General features: G+C 36.4%; 1 protein-coding gene and 1 pseudogene across 1 annotated transcript in view; one reads left to right on the top strand and one right to left on the bottom strand.

Moving 5' to 3' along the window:
* LOC146170350 (uncharacterized) overlaps window positions 1-24,161 on the bottom strand; it is a 47,926-nt gene that overhangs the window by 10,873 nt on the left and 12,892 nt on the right. Inside the window, exons 2-6 of the mRNA XM_083388354.1 lie at window positions 23,631-23,714; window positions 21,734-21,829; window positions 10,387-10,527; window positions 7,752-7,924; window positions 5,687-5,791 (exon numbers count right to left, since the gene is read on the bottom strand). Coding sequence (XP_083244480.1) covers window positions 5,687-5,791; window positions 7,752-7,924; window positions 10,387-10,527; window positions 21,734-21,829; window positions 23,631-23,714 — 599 coding nt within the window. The remainder of the gene's footprint in view (window positions 1-5,686; window positions 5,792-7,751; window positions 7,925-10,386; window positions 10,528-21,733; window positions 21,830-23,630; window positions 23,715-24,161) is intronic.
* LOC146170351 (small nucleolar RNA U3) lies at window positions 18,996-19,181 on the top strand (annotated as a pseudogene).

The raw sequence follows: 24,161 nt of genomic DNA, 5'->3' as shown, positions 1-24,161 counted from the left end.
GGGCACGAGCATGAATAAAATGCAAAACTTAGGTAATTTAGAACACTATATACGGATCTGTCCATAAGTTTAATGGTGAAAATAACGGCCCAAATAGACGTAAAAAGCGACATGCTTTATTGTTCAAACGTTGCGGCAAATGCTCATGTGGCCTTCATATCACTGATGATGGCATGAGCAATGAGCATTTGCCGAAACGTTTAAACAATAAAGCATGTCGCTTTTTACGTCTATTTGGGCCGTTATTTTCACCATTAAACTTTGGTACCTTAATTGAGGAATTCTTACCCTAATACCAACCCAACGCAAACAGTGCCTCCAAAAATTAAGTACTTTTAACAAACAGTTATATGAACGCTGGGTTAAAAATCGTTTTCTAAAACAATTTTTTTCCAAGCCTTGTTAAGCATTTCATCACAGCAATGTTCTGAAAACCCTTGACCTTTATTTCTTGGCACAGAGCTTCTCTATATTTTAAATATGCAAATTAGCTTGGCCTCGATGGTTGGACATTTAAGTGGCTTGTCAGTCTTGTGGTTTTTGGCATTTGCTAGAATTCATTAAAGTTTGTCAGGATGATTAAGCGAAACGAATTTTGGAAATTAGGACACAACTACATTCAATATAAACCCATACCATTCCTGGTGGAGTCTAATTCGTCGCAACAGTCAATGGCAGCTTATTTGTGGCATTGTACAATGTTTACGTGCGTACTTATTATTAGGCGAACTGTTTTAAGTTTAAAAATCCTGTTCTAGCTGTGTATGCGAACCAAGTTTGAATTTGAATATAAACTATAAAATCTAATCATACTCGTGTGCGTTACGAAGTGTTGAATATGGACCAAACGTTAAGTTTACTGACAATGTGAAGAACTACTGTGCGGTTTTAAGGAATTTAAAAAGAGACAGATTCTCCGACGAACTAGCAGAAGAAGAAATGGCCTTGCGCTCTCGAGACATGTTTCAAATAGTTAACCGCATTGAGGTGATCGGACAACTATGGTCTATTTCCGTATATATAGACCACGATTAGTAACGTATAGCACTGACATGTAGTTTTGCAAGTGATCGGCATAATGCGAGCAGTGAGAGTATGAAATTAGTCCAACGTTATTCATCTTTTGCGGCAAAATTTGGTTGTACAAATCTTGAACAAATTTTGTATGGACGGGCTACGTTTTATCATCGGTATGCGACATTAGACAACTACATATTAGTAAGCACCCTGTTGCAAACATTTGCCATAATGCAAGCGGTAGGATGCATGATTTGACCAATTCGAGGTTACCTAACCTTCGCGGCATTTACAAGTGGGTTTTACCTAAATTTTTCACCTAATACAGTTTGCTTATTATATTACGTTTTTTGGGTTTTTTAGTTAAGTTATTGCGTATATTTGACCGGACGTTAGGTAACCTACGCGGCCAACATCAACCACAAAAAACGGCAGCTTACAACAGATTTTTTCGACTTAGAGAATACGAAATTTAACTGTCACCCGGCAAGTGCTGTCCGAATCAATAAACCCGACGCAATCTCCGGAGATAAAGCGATGTGCTGGTGCCTAGGAGCTGAAAGCTCTTTATTTTAGCATCAGGCGGTACATTAAAGCAAATCCGACGCCCTTTCTGTTCCCTTCGAATTGATTTTGCCAACTATAGTGTCCCAAGATCACTTTAAGCCTATTCTAATCATACATTCCTGAAATTAAGGCCCAAAGGTTTAAAGTGCTGGAGCTGTGAAACTCTAATACAAACGAATAGAAGCCTTTTGGAAGAAATAAAAAAATAACGCAATAATCAGAAAAATAATAATAAAAATAAATAAAAAAGTAGACTAATATAGCAAAATTGGATTGAAGAGAAAATTACGTGGTAATCATATTTTAGTATGTTTAGAAAACCATTTCATTAATTATTTTATGTTCATGTAAAATTTACACGACATTTCCATTTTCTAGGAGCAAAATTCGGGCCCTTACGCTTCCCTCTTAATTGATTTTTCAAACCAGTGATCCGAGATCACTTTAAGCCTCTTCTAATCATACAGTCCTGAATTGAAGGCGCAGCTATTAATCATGTTTTGATACCCTTGCCAAAGAATCGTATTTTAATAGTAATTTCGTCAAGAGTGGCTAGCACAATAGTTGACTTTTATTTTTACAATTAGGACTTAATAATGACCAGATACAGCGCACACAAATAAAATATATTTTAGGAACCAACTCCAAAAACGGAAAGGACAGTTTACCACAAGTTGTTATTTACATGGTTGACCTGCGTTTGGATCATCCAGGAGTTATTATTGGCAACTAAATTGAAAATGTACGCCTAAATTAGAAACCAATGATCACATTTAAATAAAAAAGAAAAAAACAAGCGCGGCTACAAAATTACACGACGTATTTGAAATATAAATACAGAGCACAAAATGTTATCCAAAAATACGCCTTTGTCGCTTCCTCATGTGTCAGCGTCAGCAGAAAAAAAAACACCCGAGTGCAAAAAAACGGTCGAACGGACACGACCTCTGAATAGATGCCCTGAGCCCAGAATAAAACGGCAAAACGTCGGCCTTTCATTACGGTGAGGCGTTTTAATCGATTCTAAGCCGGTTTGTCGCCGAAGAGCGGCCATCAATTATTTATGCTAGCACGTTTTGCATTGCGGCGCCGTTTCCCGCAGTAGAATGAGACGGCAAATAGAAATCAAGCGCACCCCGAACGAACGATGACAACTCACGCCCACGTAAGTCCGTAGAGCCATTTTGCACTGCACATTAGTGATAAATAGACAAACTAAAGTGTGCTTTTTTATTTCATTTTTTACCCTTTTTGGAGCCACGGAGTACTTATGCAGTATAATCATTGTGCGTAGCACCAAACGGAGGTTCATATTATTGCAGGAAAAAGAAACAACACAACAACAATTTTAACGATGACAAGCCACTGATTTACGAAAATATATTTTTATTCATTCTACACCTAATCGTACGCAAAGAGTTGTGAGAGGCGTACCAATTAAAGAAAAAATCAGATTTCTAAAGATTTCCAAATAACTCTTGGCACCCTTTAGCATAAAACAATAGCTTCCCAAATGTTGGTAACCACTGACCCTATAGTTGGATAACCAGGCCTGTTTGGATAACAGCAAAATTTATTTTCGAGCTGTATTGTAGAAGCCTAAATAGCAGCAACTAAAAGTCGAATAAAATGTTTGGAAATCGACCTAAAAGCATTAACGACCAATGAACGGGCAAATGTGTGTCTTCGTTGTTTACAGATTGCTAAAAGTCCAGTTGAAGGTATATTTACAACGGTTGAACCGAAATTGTATGCCAATGTTACCAAATTGTGATAAATAAAAACATATTGCCATATTATGTATCATCAAACGCCTGGCAAAATAATAGTTTTTTTCAGGAATTTGCATTTGTATAACATTAAATAGACCAAGTCGTTTATTTCATATTAAGTAAGATTAACTTGTGTATATGACCGCCTAAAAATAGTTCGGCTGTCATTCTTGTAATTTTTACTGAACGTCGATGTTAAAAAGGGTGGAAAGTTGCTTTTGGCACAACCACGCTGCAAAAATACGATAAAGCAAGTGTGTAGAGAAACGTGACCAAACGAGCTAGACCTGAGCATTTTGGAAAGCGAAAAAAACAGTCGGGTTTCGGCTCGCTGAGCGTTTTCTCGCGCGGTTTGCGTCGACGAAGTGGCGCAAGCGTGAAATTGCGTCGCTCGGCCGAGCGCCAAAGCAAGGGAACTCGTACAAGGCGACTTTTCGCTTTGCGTCGGGTTATTTTTGAACAGTGGAAATCAAGCGACCGTGTGACGCTACAATGCTTGTAATTTTAATCTCAAGGTTGAACACAAATGGTTTTATGGCGATACACAAACAATTAATAACCCGTGGCAGTTACAATCGCTCAAGCAGAAATCCTGGTTCTTTAGTACACAAAATTGTTTCTCCCTTGCAGATTAAATTATGAAAACAGTGTTTGGAAATTAGTTTTGCCAATAAATTTAACAGGAAAAACGGGACCTGTACCCTATATATTTTCACGGTCTGGCATTTAGCAGGAAACCTGGATTCCAACTAAAGGAACATTCCGGGAGTGCATTTGGAATTAGCAGAAATGTTTCCCATGTAAGGACGCAAACACATAAGCGTTTCATTCTTTGTGGTACAGAGCAAATATAAGTTGTTGTTCTCCAAACAAACCGACTAAAACTATTAAGCAAGTTTAGCTTTGGAGTTTGGCTGTCCGTTAAGTTTCATATATATCAAGTAACCGTTTCCGGTTAGTTTAGATCAATGTTTTTCAGCGTATTTTCGCTTTCACCCAAATACTACGCGTTAGTTCCACAGCAAAGCTTTGGCGACAAAACTTTAATTTAATAAGTAAGAGACTTTCGTATTGCTTCCGCAATTTATTTAAACTTTGTCGAAATCTCGCTTAAAACCAATCTCAATAATGCTAGTTTCTATATTGGCCTGAGGTTAGTTGTGATCTTGTTTCCAATTATTGTAACTTTCAATATTGCCACTAAATTTATTTATTTTTGAGGGGCAGCTCGACTCGATGACCGAATGGTCCTTTCGCTGTCCTTGTGTTATTATTTATGTTATTTTGTTTTTTCGATGTTTGCAAACATGCACAAAAATAAATTGAATCTGAATCTGAATCTATGGTTAGATTTAAATTAGTAAGGTTTATATTGTTTGCCATTAAGCAACTGCAAAAAATCAAAATAAATAAAGGTTGGCAACCACAGGCCTAAGTGGTTGTTTCGCAATGCGTTCTTCATAATTGCGAGCTGTTATGGGTTGCGCAACGAGCGTATCAACGTCGGCGACCTGTCCGGTCACGCACGTTCTGACGCAAATGCGACGTGACGGCGCGGCGACGTACTGACGCACGCACGTCGGCGATTTTAGGCTTTGTCTCGAGTATGTTAACGCTCGGTTGAACACAGCGCAAAGCTGACAGAGAGTTGGCTCACTTCGAAGAAAATGAAAAACTGTCGGCTTGCTGCATTCCATAACTTGTTTTTGTTCGAAGACTTAAGTCAAGTGCACTAAAGTCAAACTTAAAAGTGCCCTACAGTCAAAATTATGATTTGGCTGGATTTTGAGCAATATGACTTGACTTTAATTGTATTTTGGGTGATGTTACTTCTCTTAGATCTTTTAGGACAAAATTCTGAGGTAAACATACCTGATTATGGACTTGTTATTAAATTAGCAACCTTTGATTGATTTATTCAGCCAAGAGTGGTACTTAAATTTAAACTTTTCTTAATCGTTCTAAATAATGTTTTAAACAGCCAACTTCAGGCACAGAAATTGTCGTTATTTTGTTTGTTGGCAATCCTACGACCTTTTTTGTAGCGTAGACACACAAAAATACTGATTTCTTGGTTAAGCCAAAAGCATAGATCAAATCGTCATGCAAATTATGTCACTGACGTTTTATTTTCGTAACGTTAGGTCGCCAATAATTAAAATGGTCAAACGTCAAGATATTATATATTTTAATGCTCACCTGGTATTTATACAGTGCCAAAAACCTAGTTTTGCAACTCTTAGGCCTACATTTAGATTAACTTGTTTTTTTATTTGTTAAACCGGTGGGAGACTTGCTTTTATTAGGAGGATAAGTTTTTCAAAACTTACCTCTCACAAGCCCTGATAGTCCAAGCAGCGATAATCCAAAGAGATATGCTGAACACCAGAAGTACAGTTCCCGGGCAAATCGTCATCAAGGTCTTCATCACGAACCTAAGTAGAAACGTTATGTTACTAAGTACTCTATGAGCGATATTTCACCAAAGTTGATTTTCCTGGGTTGCAATTGCGTTGTGCGTTAAATTGTAAAATACTTTCTCGATGCGCGTTTTTAGATGTTTTATACTTTTAGAATACACAGAACATGGTTAAAACGTCATCTCGTCATCTCCATCACGGACTCTTGAACTTGGGTTAACCCCGCTTAAAATCAAATCATGCAAAAACGTTTGGAATTATCATAATTGTATGTTTCCCTTATCTAAAATTGAACATAGTGCAGTTACGCACGGCATCTGCAATATTAATACAGCAAAAACACCACACTTGATTAAGGTATATTGTAGGAGAAAAAAATAGCACGGTAGAAACATTTAGTTGAAGTGCAAGAAAAGGTTAAAATCATAAGTTCTAAATGCTTAATATGCAAAACCCTTCACTACAAGATATTTTTTTTTTAATATTTTGTTTGAAAGTTATGATATTTCACCGTTTGATTAATCGTTTGTTTTAAAATGAATCCCTTCAGAATAGATATCAACTTTTAATATAAATAGGTTTTGACGTTAAAATAACTAACATTATTCCTTTTCAGTTATGTGTAAACAAGTTATTCTCACATTTCTTTGCACTATGTTAGGCTGAAAGGCGCTAAAAGACGAAATCTTTCAAATTGATCGTTAATATTTAGATCAATACGGAAAATATTAAGTTCTAAACAACGCTTTGGATCTTAGTAAAAGCGTAGATATTTCTTACCACCCAGTGAGGCAAAATGTGTTTTCTTTAACTATATTTACTCCTAAACGCAAAGGGTTCAACGTATGTCTATCTACCAATGCTAACTCCTAAACCATAAATAGTTCTTGATCTGTGGCAGGATACATGGCTGACTAAACACAGTCCCCGTAATTTCCTGGAAATCTGCCTATATACATAGGGTTGTATATTTACTATATGTATCTACCGGCTGGCGTGAGAAGTCTTGGTTTAAGAAACGTTGCCTAAAAATTTGGATATTCTCAAAGCGGCAAAGCCTATCTTTCAGTTTGTAGTCCATGCATAGGTTCAGTTAAACATTCGTTTATATCTGAGCATATAAGTCCCATACGTGCGAAACGGGTCTCTTTGGAAGACAAGACAAAATCATATAATAAGAAAAAACGCTGACCGAAAATACTACTCGTATATGTTATAAATAAAAAGATAGATAGTGACAATTTTACCACAGCGTGTAAATGTCGTTTTGCAATAAAATCTGTCAATGTGGGTCACTTCTTGTTGCATGGGTCCGGGTGTAGCAATTACAAGGGGTCAACTGCTTTTTTCTAAGTTAAATATAAGGATTGACGATCGCGGGCTTTAAAATTTGCTTCGAAGTTATTTCATGGTTTGATATAGTTAATTGAACAAGACTTTCCAGCATATAAAATAAGCGTTATGAAATCGTCGTTTAATTTAACATTCAAGCAAAATTTAGCTTGGATTTGCACTAACCGACAAACTTTTTCGTTAATAAAATTTTATTGACGGTATTTTGGGATCACATGAAAACGCCGCGGGCCGAATTAATTAAACTGGGGCTGTAGTTTGGTGACCCCAGCCCTATGGACATCCTGACCAGTCCTGACCAGTTGCCATCCTTTTATAGCTAGCACTACTATATATTACGGCAACCCAACAAGATTTTTTCCGTAGGTAAATCACTAGAATGTAACAATAAACGGAACTGGAACAACACACATCAACTCTACACAACGTAGTAAGTTATAATTGGATTTATTCCACTCTAACTTTACACAAAAATATGTAAGAGTTATGCAAAAATCAGTCTTTTGAAGATTCTTAAATATCTCTGGGCACTTCTAGGCATTCGAAATGGCGAACCAGGGTGCCGCGGTAACCCGGTTGACAACCATTGCTATAGACACACTAAGAAAGAATATTCCATCACCTTGTGTTGAAGTTGATTTTGTTGAGAGCCCCGATGCTCCGAGAGGAGGCGTCAGTGAAGAGCCGACTGTGGAGCAACATCACTCTTCCGATCAAATAAAGCCGGAGGAACATTGGGATGGAGAGGAGGATGTCAATGTCGGCCGTCGTTGTCGTGGTAACACCGCTGAACGCCTAAATCGATATGAAGATATTTCGTAACGGGGAAAGCGCTTGATGCAGCTGGCATTGGAATATTAAATTATGTTTTGGAATATAATACACGTTTTTTTTTAAACTTCAATAAATATACTAAAAGCCATTATATTCGATAAAATCGACATTTCACTGTTAAAAACGTTTTGGCAATACCTTATGTCATCATCAGTGTAAAAATCCAAGCTGCGACAAAAACGCTAAAACACGCACAAAAGAAAAACCTGTTAGTTTTTGTCTTTTGTGCATGTTTTGGCGTTTTTATTAATATGCCGATGTTGACAAAAATACGTTATTTTGTTAATGATATGATTAAATTTCGAATCTACTTGCAGTGTAAATGACTCGTATATTTAGTATTTGTTTCAAACCATCAAAAGATCACCTAATTTTTTAAACACAGCTACTACTAGGCCAAGTTATTTTAAAATGTGTTTTTAATACATTGGGTTGATGTGTTGTCAGTCTTTAGTGACCACACGTTAAACTATATTTGCTAGTCACTTGGTCCTTAAACTTAATGGAAAAGATAAACGAAGCGCAACTTATTTTTGATCGACTCCAAACGAAAACCTAATGTCTTTTTCTTGCTTGCACAATGTTGTACACGCGTGCTTTGAAGGCCGTACTAGGGCGCCGTGCTGCCTACAAGGGACAACAGGATAGCAGGCACTTTTGCAAGGTTGCTTACATGCAGCGGTGTCGATTTCTTGGATAACACAATTTATAGCGATTACATAGCAGCGGCGTGCGGTGCTGTCGTGACCACTTATTAAGTTACAACAACGACAAACGACCGTGTTTTGGCTTGTTGAAATCGCTTTAAAATTGTAACGACATTCGGCAATAAAACCGGTTGGAACGAATTCGAACAAAACGGATTTATTTTTTCAACTTTCTATTTTCAGTAGTCTAATTATGCTCGATTTATTGACATTGTTTTGGTTCGTTATTGGACTTTGCAGAGCGAAGTGTCGATATAATCAATCGAAAGTCGCCAATGTTATTTCAACTTGGCAATATTGCGCTTCCGAGTCTTGAAAATTATTATTTAACTCGAACGGGAAATTACGATATTATTAGATTTGGCGATGATGGCAATTGAAAGCGAAATTGTGAAAGTCCCGTATGAAGTTGTGCTCTATTGAATGTGAAAATAATCGAAAATTTAGGAAACAGTAAACAAATACATTGGACAACAATTGAAAACGTATAACATTCACCATATTGATTCCATGTATCAAATTTCCATTTTGGTTCACAACTTTATTTAAAGAAAATTTATTTTAATCCAGACTTGACATTTAGGAGATATAAAAGACGTTATTTGTTTTTTCTTTACTTTGCAAAAACAGTCGTGAAAAGGCAATTGAGCGGCGTTTCGGCAATAATTAAAAACCCGTTTAAACTTGAATACTCAATTTTTAGGAAGGTATAACGTCATAATATAAAGGCAGTATAAGGTTTCTAACATACCTAATTAAAATTGGGAATCTAATTTACAACAAACCTAAAGTCTATACCTTGCTACTTTGACTAAAAAGTACGTTGGTACATTCGTCAGCTTACTGCGATATATTATAGCCGGGAATTTATAAGTTAATATTCTCCTGTGTTAGCGGGTTGGCTAAAAAATGAAACCCCGCGTAAGCGTATTGCGATGCACAAAAACACGACAAAGCATTAATTAAAACGAGAGGTTCTTGCGACAGACCCTGTACAACAACGTTTCTTAACCAGAGGTCACATGTACCCCTTGGTGGTACGAAGCACCAAATCAGGGGGTACGACATGTGTGAAATGAGTGTGAAATTATGCTCTATTTAGGCATATTTGTGAAGAATGCGTACTTACGAAAAGCAACAACAAAAAAGTCATTAGTAAAAAACAAAAAAAATCATTAGTGACTGATTGTTTGTTTGTTGTAAATATTGTTGAACTTACAGGACTGTTTTTAAAGCATGCATTCAACACGTAATTATAAATACCCTGAGTTTAATTCCTATTATTACAATTGATTTACTTCCGTTGGCTATTGTATACAGGGGTACGAGAAAAAAATCATGAAAGCTCAAAGGGTACGAGCGCTAAAAAGTTTAAGAAACGCTGCTGTACAACATGGTTAGAGTTATTTATTTGAAGCGAGCGGCTCAACAAGCTCTGACGCTTCTTAGTGAATTAAAGTTCAAATAGCCTACACCAAAAACAACGATACGTAAATATTGTAATTTGTTTGATATTTAAACACGCAATTTAAACACGTAGTTATAGCGTAACTATATGACGTCATTTAATAAAATATCATGTCCTCCCCTAAGCAAAATCCTGGATCCGCACCTGTTAAATACACGCACAAACAACAACAATAACAACCACTCTTGGCTCGTTTCACAACGTATAAATCTTTCGCATACTAGTAAAGAAAAAATGTAACAGCCCACCTGTCTTGCAGACCACTCAAATGTGTAGAACCCTGGTATGGGGTGAATACCACAAGTGACTAACTCCAGGGCAATAAACATCACTCGTTCCAGGTCCATTGCGATCCGCCAGTCGTCCGCCCCGTTGTCGATCATAAACAGCTGTGAAAATAAACAGGTTAGAATGGGGGAGGGTAACTGGGTGCAAATATTGTCGAGTTCAATTTTGTTATTTGCTGCTCTGTGGGGAGAAAAGGACTTGAATTCTAGATGAAACAACATGCGATGAGATGAGTTGACAGTGGTTATAACAACAATTTGGAGTCTTTTCAGTGATTCGATAGTTAATATGTATTTTTTAGCTTTGTAAAACGATTGGGAGGGGTAACTGGGTGCAAATATTTGGAGTTTGAATTTGTCATTTGCAGCCCTGTGGGTAGAAAGGGAATTGAAAATCATAAAAGGTTTTGGAAATCTAAACAGAGCAATACCAGTTTGCCGCTGTGTTTTGCTGATATATTAAGCTTTTTTCTTTATTTTTTTCTAAATGAAAGAGTATATACGGTGACATGAGAGACAAACCGTAATAATGATATTTTAGAGTAATTTCAGGGATTTAATAGTTGATGTTTTCAGCTTTGTAAAACCTCGCCATCTTATTTCTAAAACACACAACCAACACTAAAGAAATTGTTATGCTTTTAATAATTTTTTTTTATACAGTAGAGTTATCCTTTAATTTTTTTACGTTCTTTACGTTTATTGCTTAACAGTGTGTTCAGTAATTACAGAAAAGTGGAACGGTACAAGTTAAACAAGTGATATCGCTTTGTTGACTTTGTTTTTCGTTTATATTCAGCGTTTGTTGTGAACTGAAATTAAAAAATTGTATGGGATGATTTATGGATTCTAAACCAATATACTATAAAATCTTACATCATTGATACTAATGGGATTTTATGCTTGTACTGTATTATTGTTGATACGAAAACATTTATTATGAGTTAAACACCACAAAAATATTCACAAAAACGTCTTCCTAAGGTAAATATATTTCTGATCATTGCGCGCCTAAATAACATTTTTTTGTTTTTTTGTGGAAGATAATGAGGAATGTTTTCAACCAAAAACATGCCTAAAATACTAGACACCAGAACAAAAAATGAGGACATTTCCATTAATAAGCACTTTTCTCTTTGTCATACATTTTTCACCGCGTGCCAAATACATCAAAACGAAAGCCATCGAGATTGAATCATCGCAGAATACCCTCCCATCACTTATCTACGGAACAATCTTCCCACACGTAGCAGGAAATTGTATCACGCACAGAAGCTCCTGACAAGATTTATTGCTGATTCAACCGGGCCATCTAACACCTATATGCAGATGAATGCTTTCCTCGCGTTGGCATTTTGAAGGGAGGAGAATTTCCCAGCATCAATCCGTCGGCAATATCGCCTGAGTTTGTTACAATCGAGAAACTCGAATTGCTGCCTGAGAATTTTTGGTATTGCTTACAGGAAGTATCAGTGGAAAAACAAAAGTCTACTCCGGGCATTGTTTGATCGGCCGACGAAATAAACCAGGTTTTATTTTCCTAATCACCCCAAAACAACCCCTTAGACTCTTTATATTCTTTAAGGAACACCCATTCAAGACGTCAAGCTTACAAGGACCTAAACACCACGTCTACAATTTTTTTAACATTTTGAAAAACTACGTCAATATTTCCAAATGCTAAAGCGAACTTGTAGTAAAATTTAAAAAATGATGAGTTTTTTTGGAGGAAATAATGATTCACAGATAGAGTGAATATACAAAAAACCTAAAGAATACACCAGCGATTGCCACACGCGGTAGTTGTTTATATCATGTGAAGTTCAACAAGTCCTTCATTCGAACAAATCGTCATTCTACATAAACATCAATGTTGAACTAATCAAACAATATCGTACGAAAAAAACAAGCATTTAACTGGGAAATACTGGGAAATGAAGCATTAACTGTAACTCTAATACAACAAGAGGGATTGTAGCCGAGTTGCGTGTGTCAAGAAACTGCTACTCTCTTTATAACGCTGTTTTATATTAGGAAAACGTTGTAAAATTGCGTGAATTTGTCTTTAAACACAAAATCCTTTTTTGTAAGATTGTTGTTTTATCCCTTTCAAAGTTCGCCTTTCGTCGTCATTCAATTTGTTTCGGGATTAAAAACCTGTCAATAAAATAGTCGATTGAGCCGGTATTTCGTTGAATAAAACTTTGAAATTGAAAAAATAAATAAAGAATTGTTTTACCGTCAAATAAAAACATTACAAATCTATTAAAACTCTAAAGTTTAAAGTTCTACGCCCTTCTCCCCTTATTATGCTTTGAAAACCGAGTTTGCAATCCCAATTTTCTAGAGAAAATGTTGTTTTCAAACTTTCGGAGTCATACGAGTTCGCCGTTGCTCGTAATTCGATTTGTTTCCGCGTTATTAAATCCGGCAAACAAACTAATCGAAAGAGCAAAGTTCGGAGAAATTAAGCGCCTTTGGACGAAAGTTTATCGACCGCATCCGCAGAAATCAACAATTCACCGACAACAACAACACCTGCGACGCCCAAGCTGAATTCTTAATTCGCTCAATGCTTTGCGGTTAAATTCGATTTACCCACAGCACGCTTCCGTTATATTCCCAAGAGATAGATAACAGCATTGCGTGATCTGTTTACCGAAGAAGACACAGGGACTTACAATGCCTGAGTCTTTCGCCTGATCCCTTTAGATCAGTGGTCGGCAAACTGTGGGCCACGGCCCAAATGTGGGCCGCAGAGCCATTTTTAGTGGGCCGCGAGTTACTTTTGAATAACTTAGTGTTACCATGTAATTGTGGGCCGCGTGATAGCTGTACATTTATTGCACTTAATTTTAAAAGTTCCTGTACCGGTAGCAAGAATTTTTATATTGTCTAGGCATGGTTCAGGTCCACGTGTCAAATGTGGTCCTGGAGCAGCCTACCTGTCGAACTATATTAATTGCCAACTTAAATTGCATTTAAACGCAAAGATTTTGAATCCGCCACTGCTTTCGTAGTGGTTTTACGAAGTGGGCCTTCAATAGCTCTGAAAAGATTGCTTTAGGCCGCGACAAAAAAAATTTGCCGACCACTGCTTTAGATAGTCGTAATAAGAATATCAAAGCCCATACAGAAGTAGGTGTCATTTTGAACGTTTAGAATAACTCTTATTTATTTACTTCTGCATGGGCTTTGATATTCTTATTATGTCTTACTACAACCTCCAACCATTATGCTCCAAACCTTTAGATATAGTGTTCTGCCATTTTTGCCCTGGGTAACAACGGGCTATTAGGGGGCAGTAAAATACTAAACTTATTACTACTATTTACACTGACACTTACACTACCACCATAAAACAGGTAAAAAGGTTAACCTTCTACCGAAGCGCAGTTCAACTCTGGCCCTACCTCCAAGTGGCTGACATATTAGGCATTCCCGGCCTACTTTTTGACAAATTTGAAGGAAAAATGCCACTTACACATTTACCCATTACTTTACATCACTTTTTTTACCTTTTTTAGTTAGTAAAAACACATATATATATAGAGAGAGCGCTTGAACTGGTTTATTAACTGTCAATTTGACGATCAGCCAGCTTAGAAACCCTGAATTGAAGGATTATGATTGAAGTTCTGGGACTGTCGACAGTGTTGTAAAGATGGCTACACAACAGCAGGTGCGTATCCTGGATATTTTGGGTTTTTTTGTTTTTTTTTCAGATATGACGTCACAAAGTTACGTCATGACATGATGTCATAAATAAGTAACACCACACAGCTCGTTTATTTTGTTGTTTCAGATTCGAAAGGTGTTACGTTCAATACATGAGTATTGAAAGAAAAAACATACAGTTAAAGGGGCGGCACGACCATATCTCAAACTGGGGTCCGTGGACCTCTTAAGGGTAAGTGGGATAGTTTTGGGGGGTTCATAAAGGTCTTATTGATTCTAAGTGTGTAATTAATAAATGGAATAATTTTTTTTTGAAAGAAAGTAATTTTAGGGGTGCGAATGAAAAAATTTCAAGAACGCCTTATATAAACCCAAATTATCACGCGACAAGGTACATTACATAATATTTCAAGCTACATTTAGGTTATTTTTAAAAACAGGTTTTTGAAAACTTGCAAGGGGGTCGCGAAAACAATAAGGTTGGAAACCACTAGCCAAATGGGCGGTGGTATTATTAAATTTAAATTCCCAGTCTTGCATTTTCACTATTTATTCCCTAATCTTTTTTAACTATTTTTAGAAATATGACCGAATATCGAACCGACAGCGCAAGCTTCAAAACATTGAATCAGCAGTTGTGTGTGAACGAACCAGCAACGTAAGGCAAATAACCCGGCTTTTTGCTTGCTTCGTTATTTTTCAATCAGGGCGCGCGACGAACAATCGATTAATCGCGTGGACGGAGGGAAAGCGCCGCCAAGTCCAAACAATCATATCGCCTCGAAGACAAACGAAATCGCGACCAAAACAAAGGCCGAAAAAGGCGACGACGCGAGACACAACACCAATGCGAACTCGAGACAAGGGCACGAAGAGAGATTGGAAAATCGAAAGATAGTTGTATTGTGTATCGCATTTTTGGATGTTTGATTAAAACCAAGATAGATTGTTGTAAACAAGTCATTTTGAAGTAACTTGAATCGTTGTTATGTTATTTTCGATAACTTGAGTCAAGCTCAATAAAAATAATACAGTCCTTATGTTCGATAAAATCGACATTTCGCTCTTACAAACTTGTATTTTGACACTGATGTTGGCATGAAGTATTACCGAAACGTTTGTAACAGCGAAATATCGATTTTATCTAATACAATGGCTTTAATATATATTCACTAAAAAAACGTATATTGTGTTCCTAAGTCTAACCCATGTTGATAGAATTGACTCAAGGCGTTTGAAATCACTTAAATTCAATTTGTTTAAAACTGACTTAAATTAAATTCCAGTCACTTTAAAAAATAATAAAGTTTACGTGAAGCCACTTGAAAATCACTTATGCCCAATATAGTCAATTTGGACTTTATTATGTTGATGTAAATAATTTTGAAATGACTTGGATGGAAATTGAGTGGTTTGCAACAAATAACCAACAGTCAAGTCATCTGCATCAAAAAAAAAGTTTTTATCCTTTATTAAATACTTAATAAACTCATTCGGTTTCGAGCAATAGTTTGTATAGACGTTACAACATCACACCAACAACCTCCAACAAATATCTTTCGAAGCAAGTAGTTTTTAATAATTGTAGAATCGTAACAGGTGCCCTAAATTAGTAACCGCAAAACAAATTGCCGTAAACCTGACAAATTTTTAATCGGCTGAAATTTTAAAACTGGTGAACTCGTCCGATTAATATGAGTTTGGACTCAAGTATATATAACAAAAAAACCATAGCAATAAAATGGTTTTACGTATCCCAAATCGAGACAAATCACCTTTTAATAGAAATCCGTAACTTCAACCCAAGTCATTGGTATCAAACTCAAAAGCTCCGACTCGAGTAAATTAAAAACAGTGACTTGCATCACATATAAGCCACAAGGGTGCGAATGTCTCGAGCCAGACGTTTCCCGACAGCAGACGACCTTAACCCGCGTAACCAAGACGTCGCGACCTCCCTAAGGCCAGGACGGTTCCAGGACATATGTCTCTCGACACGACGGGGCCCTACGTCCTTTCTAAAAGCGTCTGCAACCTCCCCCGGTGCCAAAAATGCACCACGCCCCCGTCCCTAAGGTTCCACGGGACTTGGGTAAATACCCGGCGAAAAAAGGTCAAAATCATTGGAATCATCGCTCGCTATTATGCCGTAAGCCAGTGGTTCTCAACCGGGGAGCATTTTGTTCAAGGGTGCCAATAGGTATTTAAGACTTTTTAACATTCTGATTTTTGCTCATACAACTATTTGTGTACGATTAGTGACCATTATATTAAACGAAGTTTTCCTACATAGGGGGTAAGGGGTACCACGGCGTCCCGGTGTGTCACTTCTAATGCCCAAGGCTCCTATAGGTATTTTGAAAATTTTAAGAATCTGATTTTTGCTCAATTATTTGTGTACGATTAGAGACGTTTATATCAAATGACATTTTCCTACATGTTGTATGTTGATTGTGTTCTTCAAGTTCCAATTATAATGACATTTCAGTAAAATACTCGAAAATTCAAGTTGGGGGTGCCGAAAATCTATTTATTTATTATTTTTGAGGGGTGCCGTAAGCCATAAAAGGTTGAGTCACCGCTTTAAGCGATTGGGTGTTGCTGGCGCAAAAGTAGATGTCGATCAGCGTTCAGGAGACAGCCGAACAACGCCATGTTATACTCCAGGGATTTCTATTTGCATATTAAAGTACGCAACGCAAAGGTAGAACGACTGTGGTCTAATGGTCAAAAACCCGAACTGAAACTAAAGAAATCCCTAGGCTATTAGCGCTCGCGGTTAAACCTTGCTATCACAAGCCAAATAACCATAAAGTGACAATAGATGTTTAAATCGCTATATAAAATGCGAAGACAACCAATATCTAAAAATAGGTGTCAGGCCCTACAAATATGTTCAAGCTTATTATCAGAGAATTGTATCTTTAAGATTTCTATGAGTTGGTCTCTGGAATTGGATCTAAATTTTGCGGATGACGCACTTTTTTAAATTGCACAACAATATAACATTTTCTGTTATTTTTTACAATTTTTATAACGTATGGTTGTTTTTTATTCGACATCTTATTGCCGCATCTAAACTGCTCGAAAGGAACTACAAATTTGTGAGAACAAAAAACGTATTCTCCAATTTGGAAGATAGTAGCTAGCTTATAGCTTATCTAGCTTATCAGGACACATGATTTTTTCCTGAACTGACACAATACAGCAGGTAAAAATTACGGCACAACCAACTGATTTAAAACATGGTATTTTAATAAAATATTATCCTTATTTTGGAAGATAGTAGCGAACACATAAGCGATTTAGCTTAATAATGAATTACAAAGCCAAAGAGGTCGTGTAAATTGACATCACCTCGTCAAAGACGTTTCGATACGTGCTTGTATAATCGTCAGTGTATGTCATTATCAAGCTGCATTACACATTCAAGCATACCCACAAGCGGTGTAATCAAAAACACTCTCTGCAACCAAACAAAATGTCCTTTCAGCAAATGTAGCGGTATCAGTTCCCGTTCGAGTAAGGAGAAGGGACCAGAGGGTGCGAACATGTCAAACCACCAAACCAACGAAGCCATTATAACACTCCAAGCAAGAGAAACACGGATATCAGATAGAGAGAAAGAGAAACAGAGCAGTAAAAACTCCCGTCTCTCTAGCGAAGAGTCCTTTTTGAAATTTTTTTTTTTTTGTGATGCTTGTGTTGTACTTGCCCAAGTTCAAGTTTCGTTTTGATTCCTATAGACACTGTTGATTAGATTATCTCTGTCTGTCGCGCTGTGTGTGTCTGACTTTGTAATGCAATGGATTTTGACTTTTTACCCGGTGGACCCATTTAGCTCCTTGAAAGACCCAATAAATTAAAAAAGACATTTAAAAAAACATTAGTCTCACACTCCAATTAGTACCCATGTAAAATATTTGCTGTGCATAAGCTGTCATATGCTTAATGAATTGTGTACTCCGTTTGATATAATTTATAAATCCAGGTATTTAAAGTACACAAGGTGTTCCTAAAGTCATGTTATAATTTCAAATTTTTGTTAGTAAGTTATTTGTCGATATATCTTAACCAGATTTGTTTTATTTATTATTTATTTTAACTAAAATTTGTGTTTAAAGTCATTTTTAAGTTATTTTACCTAATTTTATACATTATTAAAAACTGGCCTAATAACAAAATTCGAAATTGTAACGGGATTTATGAACGCCGTGTACTTCACAGACACCATTTAAAAGCACTGTTCTACAGGAGAGTACGTTTCCTCCCTACAATAAACTAACTTTGTTTTTAAACAGCCTATTGGGCTTGAAGTACCTAAATAAAAATAAAAGGTTAAACAAAATGTGGCCAGTTTTTTTTTAAATAAAACAAGGAAACATTTATTGCGCAATTTAATAAATGTCGACCTTATATGACATAAGCATTCCAAGACAAATGATATGACATGAGCAATACAGAAATGAAATTTATCGAATTATAAACCTTAAATAACATCACAATTCACAGCAGTTGAAGGCGCAAATGTTTCACTTTCTCTTTATGAAATGAGTGTATCTATACGAGGTTGTGCATTCCAACCAGTGATAAAAGTAAACCGGAACGTTTCAGTAAAAACGTTTTCCAGGTACGCCGTTCCGACAAAAAAATGTTAATTTTTTACCAGGCCATGTCTATTTTCACTAGGTCCTTCCGTTTTGTCCTTAACTGTATTTAAAATGTAGCTTGATAATAAATTGCAAAGCCAAAAAGGTCGAGTAGATCGACCTCATCTTGATTAAGAAGTTATGCTCCTACTTTCGAAACTCAGACTGATAACAATTGCGTCTCATTACAGATCCGTGCATAATGATTGAGTCGTTAAAACCGATTCTAAACACCCAAATATTAAGATCATACTTTTAGGGATTATTTCTTTAGTATGTATCTTGAAAACGTCATACACGCAAAGTCGTGAAGCGTTCCTTATTAAAAAAAAAAAAAACTTTATGCTAGTATGACAGAACCTTAGCTGTGATGACATGAAGCTTGGTTGAGTTTGAACTTGACCTTTGATGAACTTGACCTTGATCAGTTACTCTGCTTAATATTTAGCAATCAAAATTAGAAAAATGAAACTCTAAAGAAACCGCAACCGAAAATAATTTTCTCACGAAATGCTTTTTCTCTTGAATATGACTATGTTTAAATTGAATAAATATTTATAAGTGATGCTTGAAATGCTTCTCAGTCACATTAACTAAAGATGATACAAGCTCGCATCGAAACGTCTTAATCAAGATGATGTCGATCTACTCGACGTTTTGGCTTTACAATTCAGTATCAAGCTACAGCACAGATCCGTGCATAGTGTACCCAAATATTTAAAATGTAGTTTTGGATTTCTGTTCATATTTTTTTCCACGTCGAACGACAACCGCAGGTTTCCAAGGGTTAGTTGTTTCAGACGTAAAAAAATTCTTTACGGTTTTATACGTAAAGTGTGTTCCGGTACGAAAATATTCTACTTTCACTTGCAAAAAGGTTAAAAACCATAAATCAACAAAACAAAGTAAATGATTAACTGTGTTTACCGTTATAACGTAGATTAATGACTCCATCTCTGAAAAAATTTATGTCGAAAAACAAAGAAAAAAAGAAATATTGTAATCAACTCCTAATTTCAATTTAATTACATATTCCTCGATCTTGTAAGTGGGTTGATGGAACGACAAGAACACAAGGTTACAAGATGTTGCGGGTTCGCACACACACACACGTACACGCACGCACACGCACACACCACCACAACACATCCTATGCACAGTGCATGAATAAAACATAAAGGCAATATCGCAATGCACTCTCGTGTCGTGTTGAGCAGATGAATGTCGAATGCCAAGCGCTTCATTCCATGTTTGGCGTCTTCGGCATTTTTGAGCGCACTCAACACACGTAAAGGCCTAACAAGCGGTTTCCATTCAACAACCATTGGACTACTGTGGCAATATTAAGCAGCACTAGAACTGTTTTTTCTTCCAACTTTTAGGTTTCGAACAGATAATTGTTATCAACCTATATTACTTGGTATGTCAACGGTGACAGAAAATAAAAAATGAAATTATTTTCAGTCCTTTTTTTATAATCAGTTTTATAATCCACTTTACATAACCATTTCGGAAAACGCTAGGAGACCAAGAATTTTTGACATAATTTTTTGTGTTTGTTTTACTCAGTTTTTAGCGATTAACCTAAAAATGGAAATATAATTACACGGACGACCATGGCACATAACTTTATGTAGGAAATAGACATTTTTAAGTGTTTTTTTATATATCGGAAGCCATACAAAAATCTTGGAAAATCAGTTAAAGCCGTATTAGAATTGTTGGAAAATAATATTGCAAAATTAGCGCAATTTTATTACAAAGCAATTTAACGTCACAGCCGAAAATATAACATTTTATCTCAACCATTTTTTTTACAAGTGTGTGCTTTAAACACAGGTAAAGAACTCACAGAATTAGAGCAATTCTGTTAGCACCGAACCCTAGATACATCTGTCGGTTTGAGGTTTAACTAATTAAAACTGGCCTTCAGCGTTCTATCGCCACAAATTAAGTTGCTATCGGCGTTCCCTACACAAGATTCAATGACTCCGCTTGCAATCAATTGCATTGCACGGCGCAGTTGCATGCAAATTAATTCCCACCAAGCTTAATCAAATAGTTTGATTAGCTTCTTTCGGTGTGATCAATATATCGATGCCGCCGTGAGGAATAGTCGTCTTTTGGCCGATTGAAAGGGGTTTTCGAAAGGGAACAAGTCGATTTTTATTGCACCAATTGTAGCAGGCCTTAAATGGAGATTCACGTCTAAAACTTCTTTTTTGGTAATAAACCTTTCACAATTTAGTTAATTGTTTTCGCTGTATGAATTATTTAGACTTTTTGCATTAATACAGAAAACTAATTCTATTAGTTTCAGATTCCACAAAGAAATAACCATGGTGGATAATTCACGTGTGGAACAGCAAATCAAACAATTATCACACATTTTCTTATAGCAGAGCAGCAGATCCTAACCAAAAAGCATGGTTGTAATATGGCAAATATGTTTAAACATACACCTTTCTTATAGCAGACCAAAACTTTTCTTAAAACAGATGCTAAGAAGTGTGGATATACTACTTAAACAAACGGCCCAAAAACCAATCAGATTATATCAAAAAGCTAAGTTTTGTTAGCTCTTTTTTTCCAAAACGTAAAAAATAAAAATATAGGACCATTATGGTAAGGTAAGCATTCACTATGAAGAATATCAGCATAGCACAAACCTAATGAATACCCTAAAATGGAAAGTAAACAAAAATATTCAATATTGGAATCTTTCACATACAATTTATACACAGTTGGGGTTTACCAAATATGGAATGCACTAAAGCGAATAGTTTAAATAAATTATATTTTTTTATTCTAAAAAATGTTGTCTGTTATTAAATATGCAAGCCTTTGTTATCAATCCAAGTATTATTGTAAAATCGCTTAGAACCACATTTGAATCAATGATTCATCTCAATAACGAGAGTAGATATAACTCGATAATCTAATAAGAAAAGCGAACGTCATAGCAGCAACCGCCAAATTACCTGCACTTCCCTTCCATGGTAAGCCACCACAAGTCCCAGTAAAGCTGCAGTTGAAAACGAAATGAGGCACTTTAGGGCTAGAGAGAAGTAGGTCGCCTGTAAAGAAAAACAAGGAGGTTGTTTACATTAACAACTGTATGAAAAATAGCTTGATGATGAACCTCATAGCCCAAGGGGACGAATACATCGACACCATCTTCATAAAGAAGTTTTGTTACCTACTTGTATCATCATCAGTTAAAGACATAAAAAACAAGTCGCGAACTAACCAGGGTTGGGATTCGAACCCAAGACCTCGGTCATACTGACTGCCGCTCTACCAACTGAGATCCCAAGCTGCGTACTGGTTCATTAGGAGGGTTTATCAAGCCTGAAAACTGTATCCAATTAAAATCATATGTGTAGAACTGGTGTTTGTTGGATTTTATAAAGTTGTGAAGAATTGAAGTTAAAAAAACGCGTGCACAGAACACAAGCATACAAGTGTTTATCGAAAGGTTAGTTCCTAGGTGGCCAATTTCAAGGCAAACTTTCCAAGGTGTCAGTCCGCTATAGAAGAGAGCCGGCTTCAAACAAAGTGGCCAATTACTTCGGCCTTCCCTAACGCTTCAAGATGTGTTTGATGTCACGGGCCATTTGACACGCGTGTTGAGCTTTGGTGTTGATGTCACCGGCTTGACTTGCACTTGGTTTGTTAGAAAATTGGCATAGACTTGGGCATAGTTTAGGTTACAATAACTTGAACAGGACTAAGGTTATTTACGACTTGTACTGGACTTGGGTTACTAATAACAAGTCTAGATATTTCTATTTGTTAAAAACAACTTGACTTATGCTTAATGTGTTATGGAAATAATGTGGACGTGGAATTGTTTTGGGTTACCAATAACTTGGACTTGTTGTTTTTGTAAACAATCTAACCTGGACATAAGGTAGGCTAATATGTAAATGGTTATTGACTCCATAAATTGCAATACTTAACTTGCACTTACTTAGCAAAGGCAATGACTTGAACAAGGCAATAGCCTGATACTTGGGCTCAAATGCATTTAGCTTGGGCATAGGGTGCTTTGAAATAGCTAGACGTGCGTCTGATTTCACGGGCCATCGCACAACACTCACGCACGGTAAAAACTACAACGCGTTGGTGGCGCAACGCTTTATCCCACTTCTGTTTGGTCTTATAGCACAAACAACCGACGCACGCAGGGTTTATCGCGAATTTAACCAACAGCTCTTTTCCCAAGAGACGATATACGCGGTAAAATTTTTGGCTTTAAAGGTTAAGAAAAAAATGTTAACACGCTAAAATGTCGAAAAACTACAAAAGCTCAGCGAATTTTAAATTCTATTATTACAAACCAAATTACTTGGTATGTTTTCGCAATTATTAAGACTAATGGCCAAATGTTTCGAGCCTTGGTCTGTCTAAAAGGCATAATCAGTCGACTTTAATCAATATCCTAAAAAGACTATTTGTTGCCAGTTCATCTGCTAAATCCGCATGTTGTGTATGTTATAAAGGACAAATCGGATTATTATAATGGGATTAACTCGCAATTGGCCAACGCAACTCAAATTTATCCAGTTTTGATCATCATAAAGTCGGAATCGGCAGATTCAGACATTCCAAAGAAAGGTTTTACCATTTTAGTTATTCCAAACACAAATCAATTATATTGGCAAAGTAAAAAATCGTGTGTTTAAGAGAAATCGGCCTGTTTCGATGGGATTAACAGTTCGGCCAAAGATGGGATTAACAATTTAGCCTAGCAATTTATTTTAAATTTGGCCAGTTCTAGCCATCATAAAGTATGAATCGCCGACTCAAAACATTATGAAAAAGTTCCACCGTGTTTAGTTATTCAAGATACAAATAAATTCTGTCGGTTCTTACCTTCCAAGCGCATTCTGCCAGCAAAGTTCCCTGCCAGGCCTTAAGAAGTTGATCGTCCGCACTGCATTCGCTCACCTTGCCTTTCTGTAAAAAGAAACGAGGTTAGAGATCGTGCATAGAAAAAGCTGAAGCAGCTATTTGCAGGTTGTACACAAATCATTTTTAAATGGCTCAAGTTCAAAGTCGTTAGGGCAAGTCAACTTCAAGTCAAGTCCTTGTCATAAAAATAAAACTTTAATATCCTAAACGCAACGTAATACATCAAATTGTTTTATGTGTAAATATTAAGATAAAAACCTTAATTAAACAAAAAATGCTTTAAAAAACAATTTCATTTCAATCCAAATTTTCTGTTAAAAATGTCGTTTTACAAAAAATACTTAAGTCAAGTCATTGGAAAACAGTTACTTAAGTGCACTAAATTCAAGTCATATACTCAATTTATTACAGCACCGGCAATTTGGCCGCGTTTACCAGGTTTTATTCTAACTATTATTTGCTTAAGTTAGAGAAAGAACTAATAGGATTTAA

The sequence above is a fragment of the Ascidiella aspersa genome, chromosome 1 (assembly GCF_963924565.1).
Source record: "Ascidiella aspersa chromosome 1, kaAscAspe10.2, whole genome shotgun sequence".
Lineage (NCBI taxonomy): Eukaryota > Metazoa > Chordata > Ascidiacea > Phlebobranchia > Ascidiidae > Ascidiella > Ascidiella aspersa.
The sequence above is the reverse complement of the archived record's forward strand: the minus strand, read 5'-3'. Positions and strand labels throughout refer to the sequence as shown.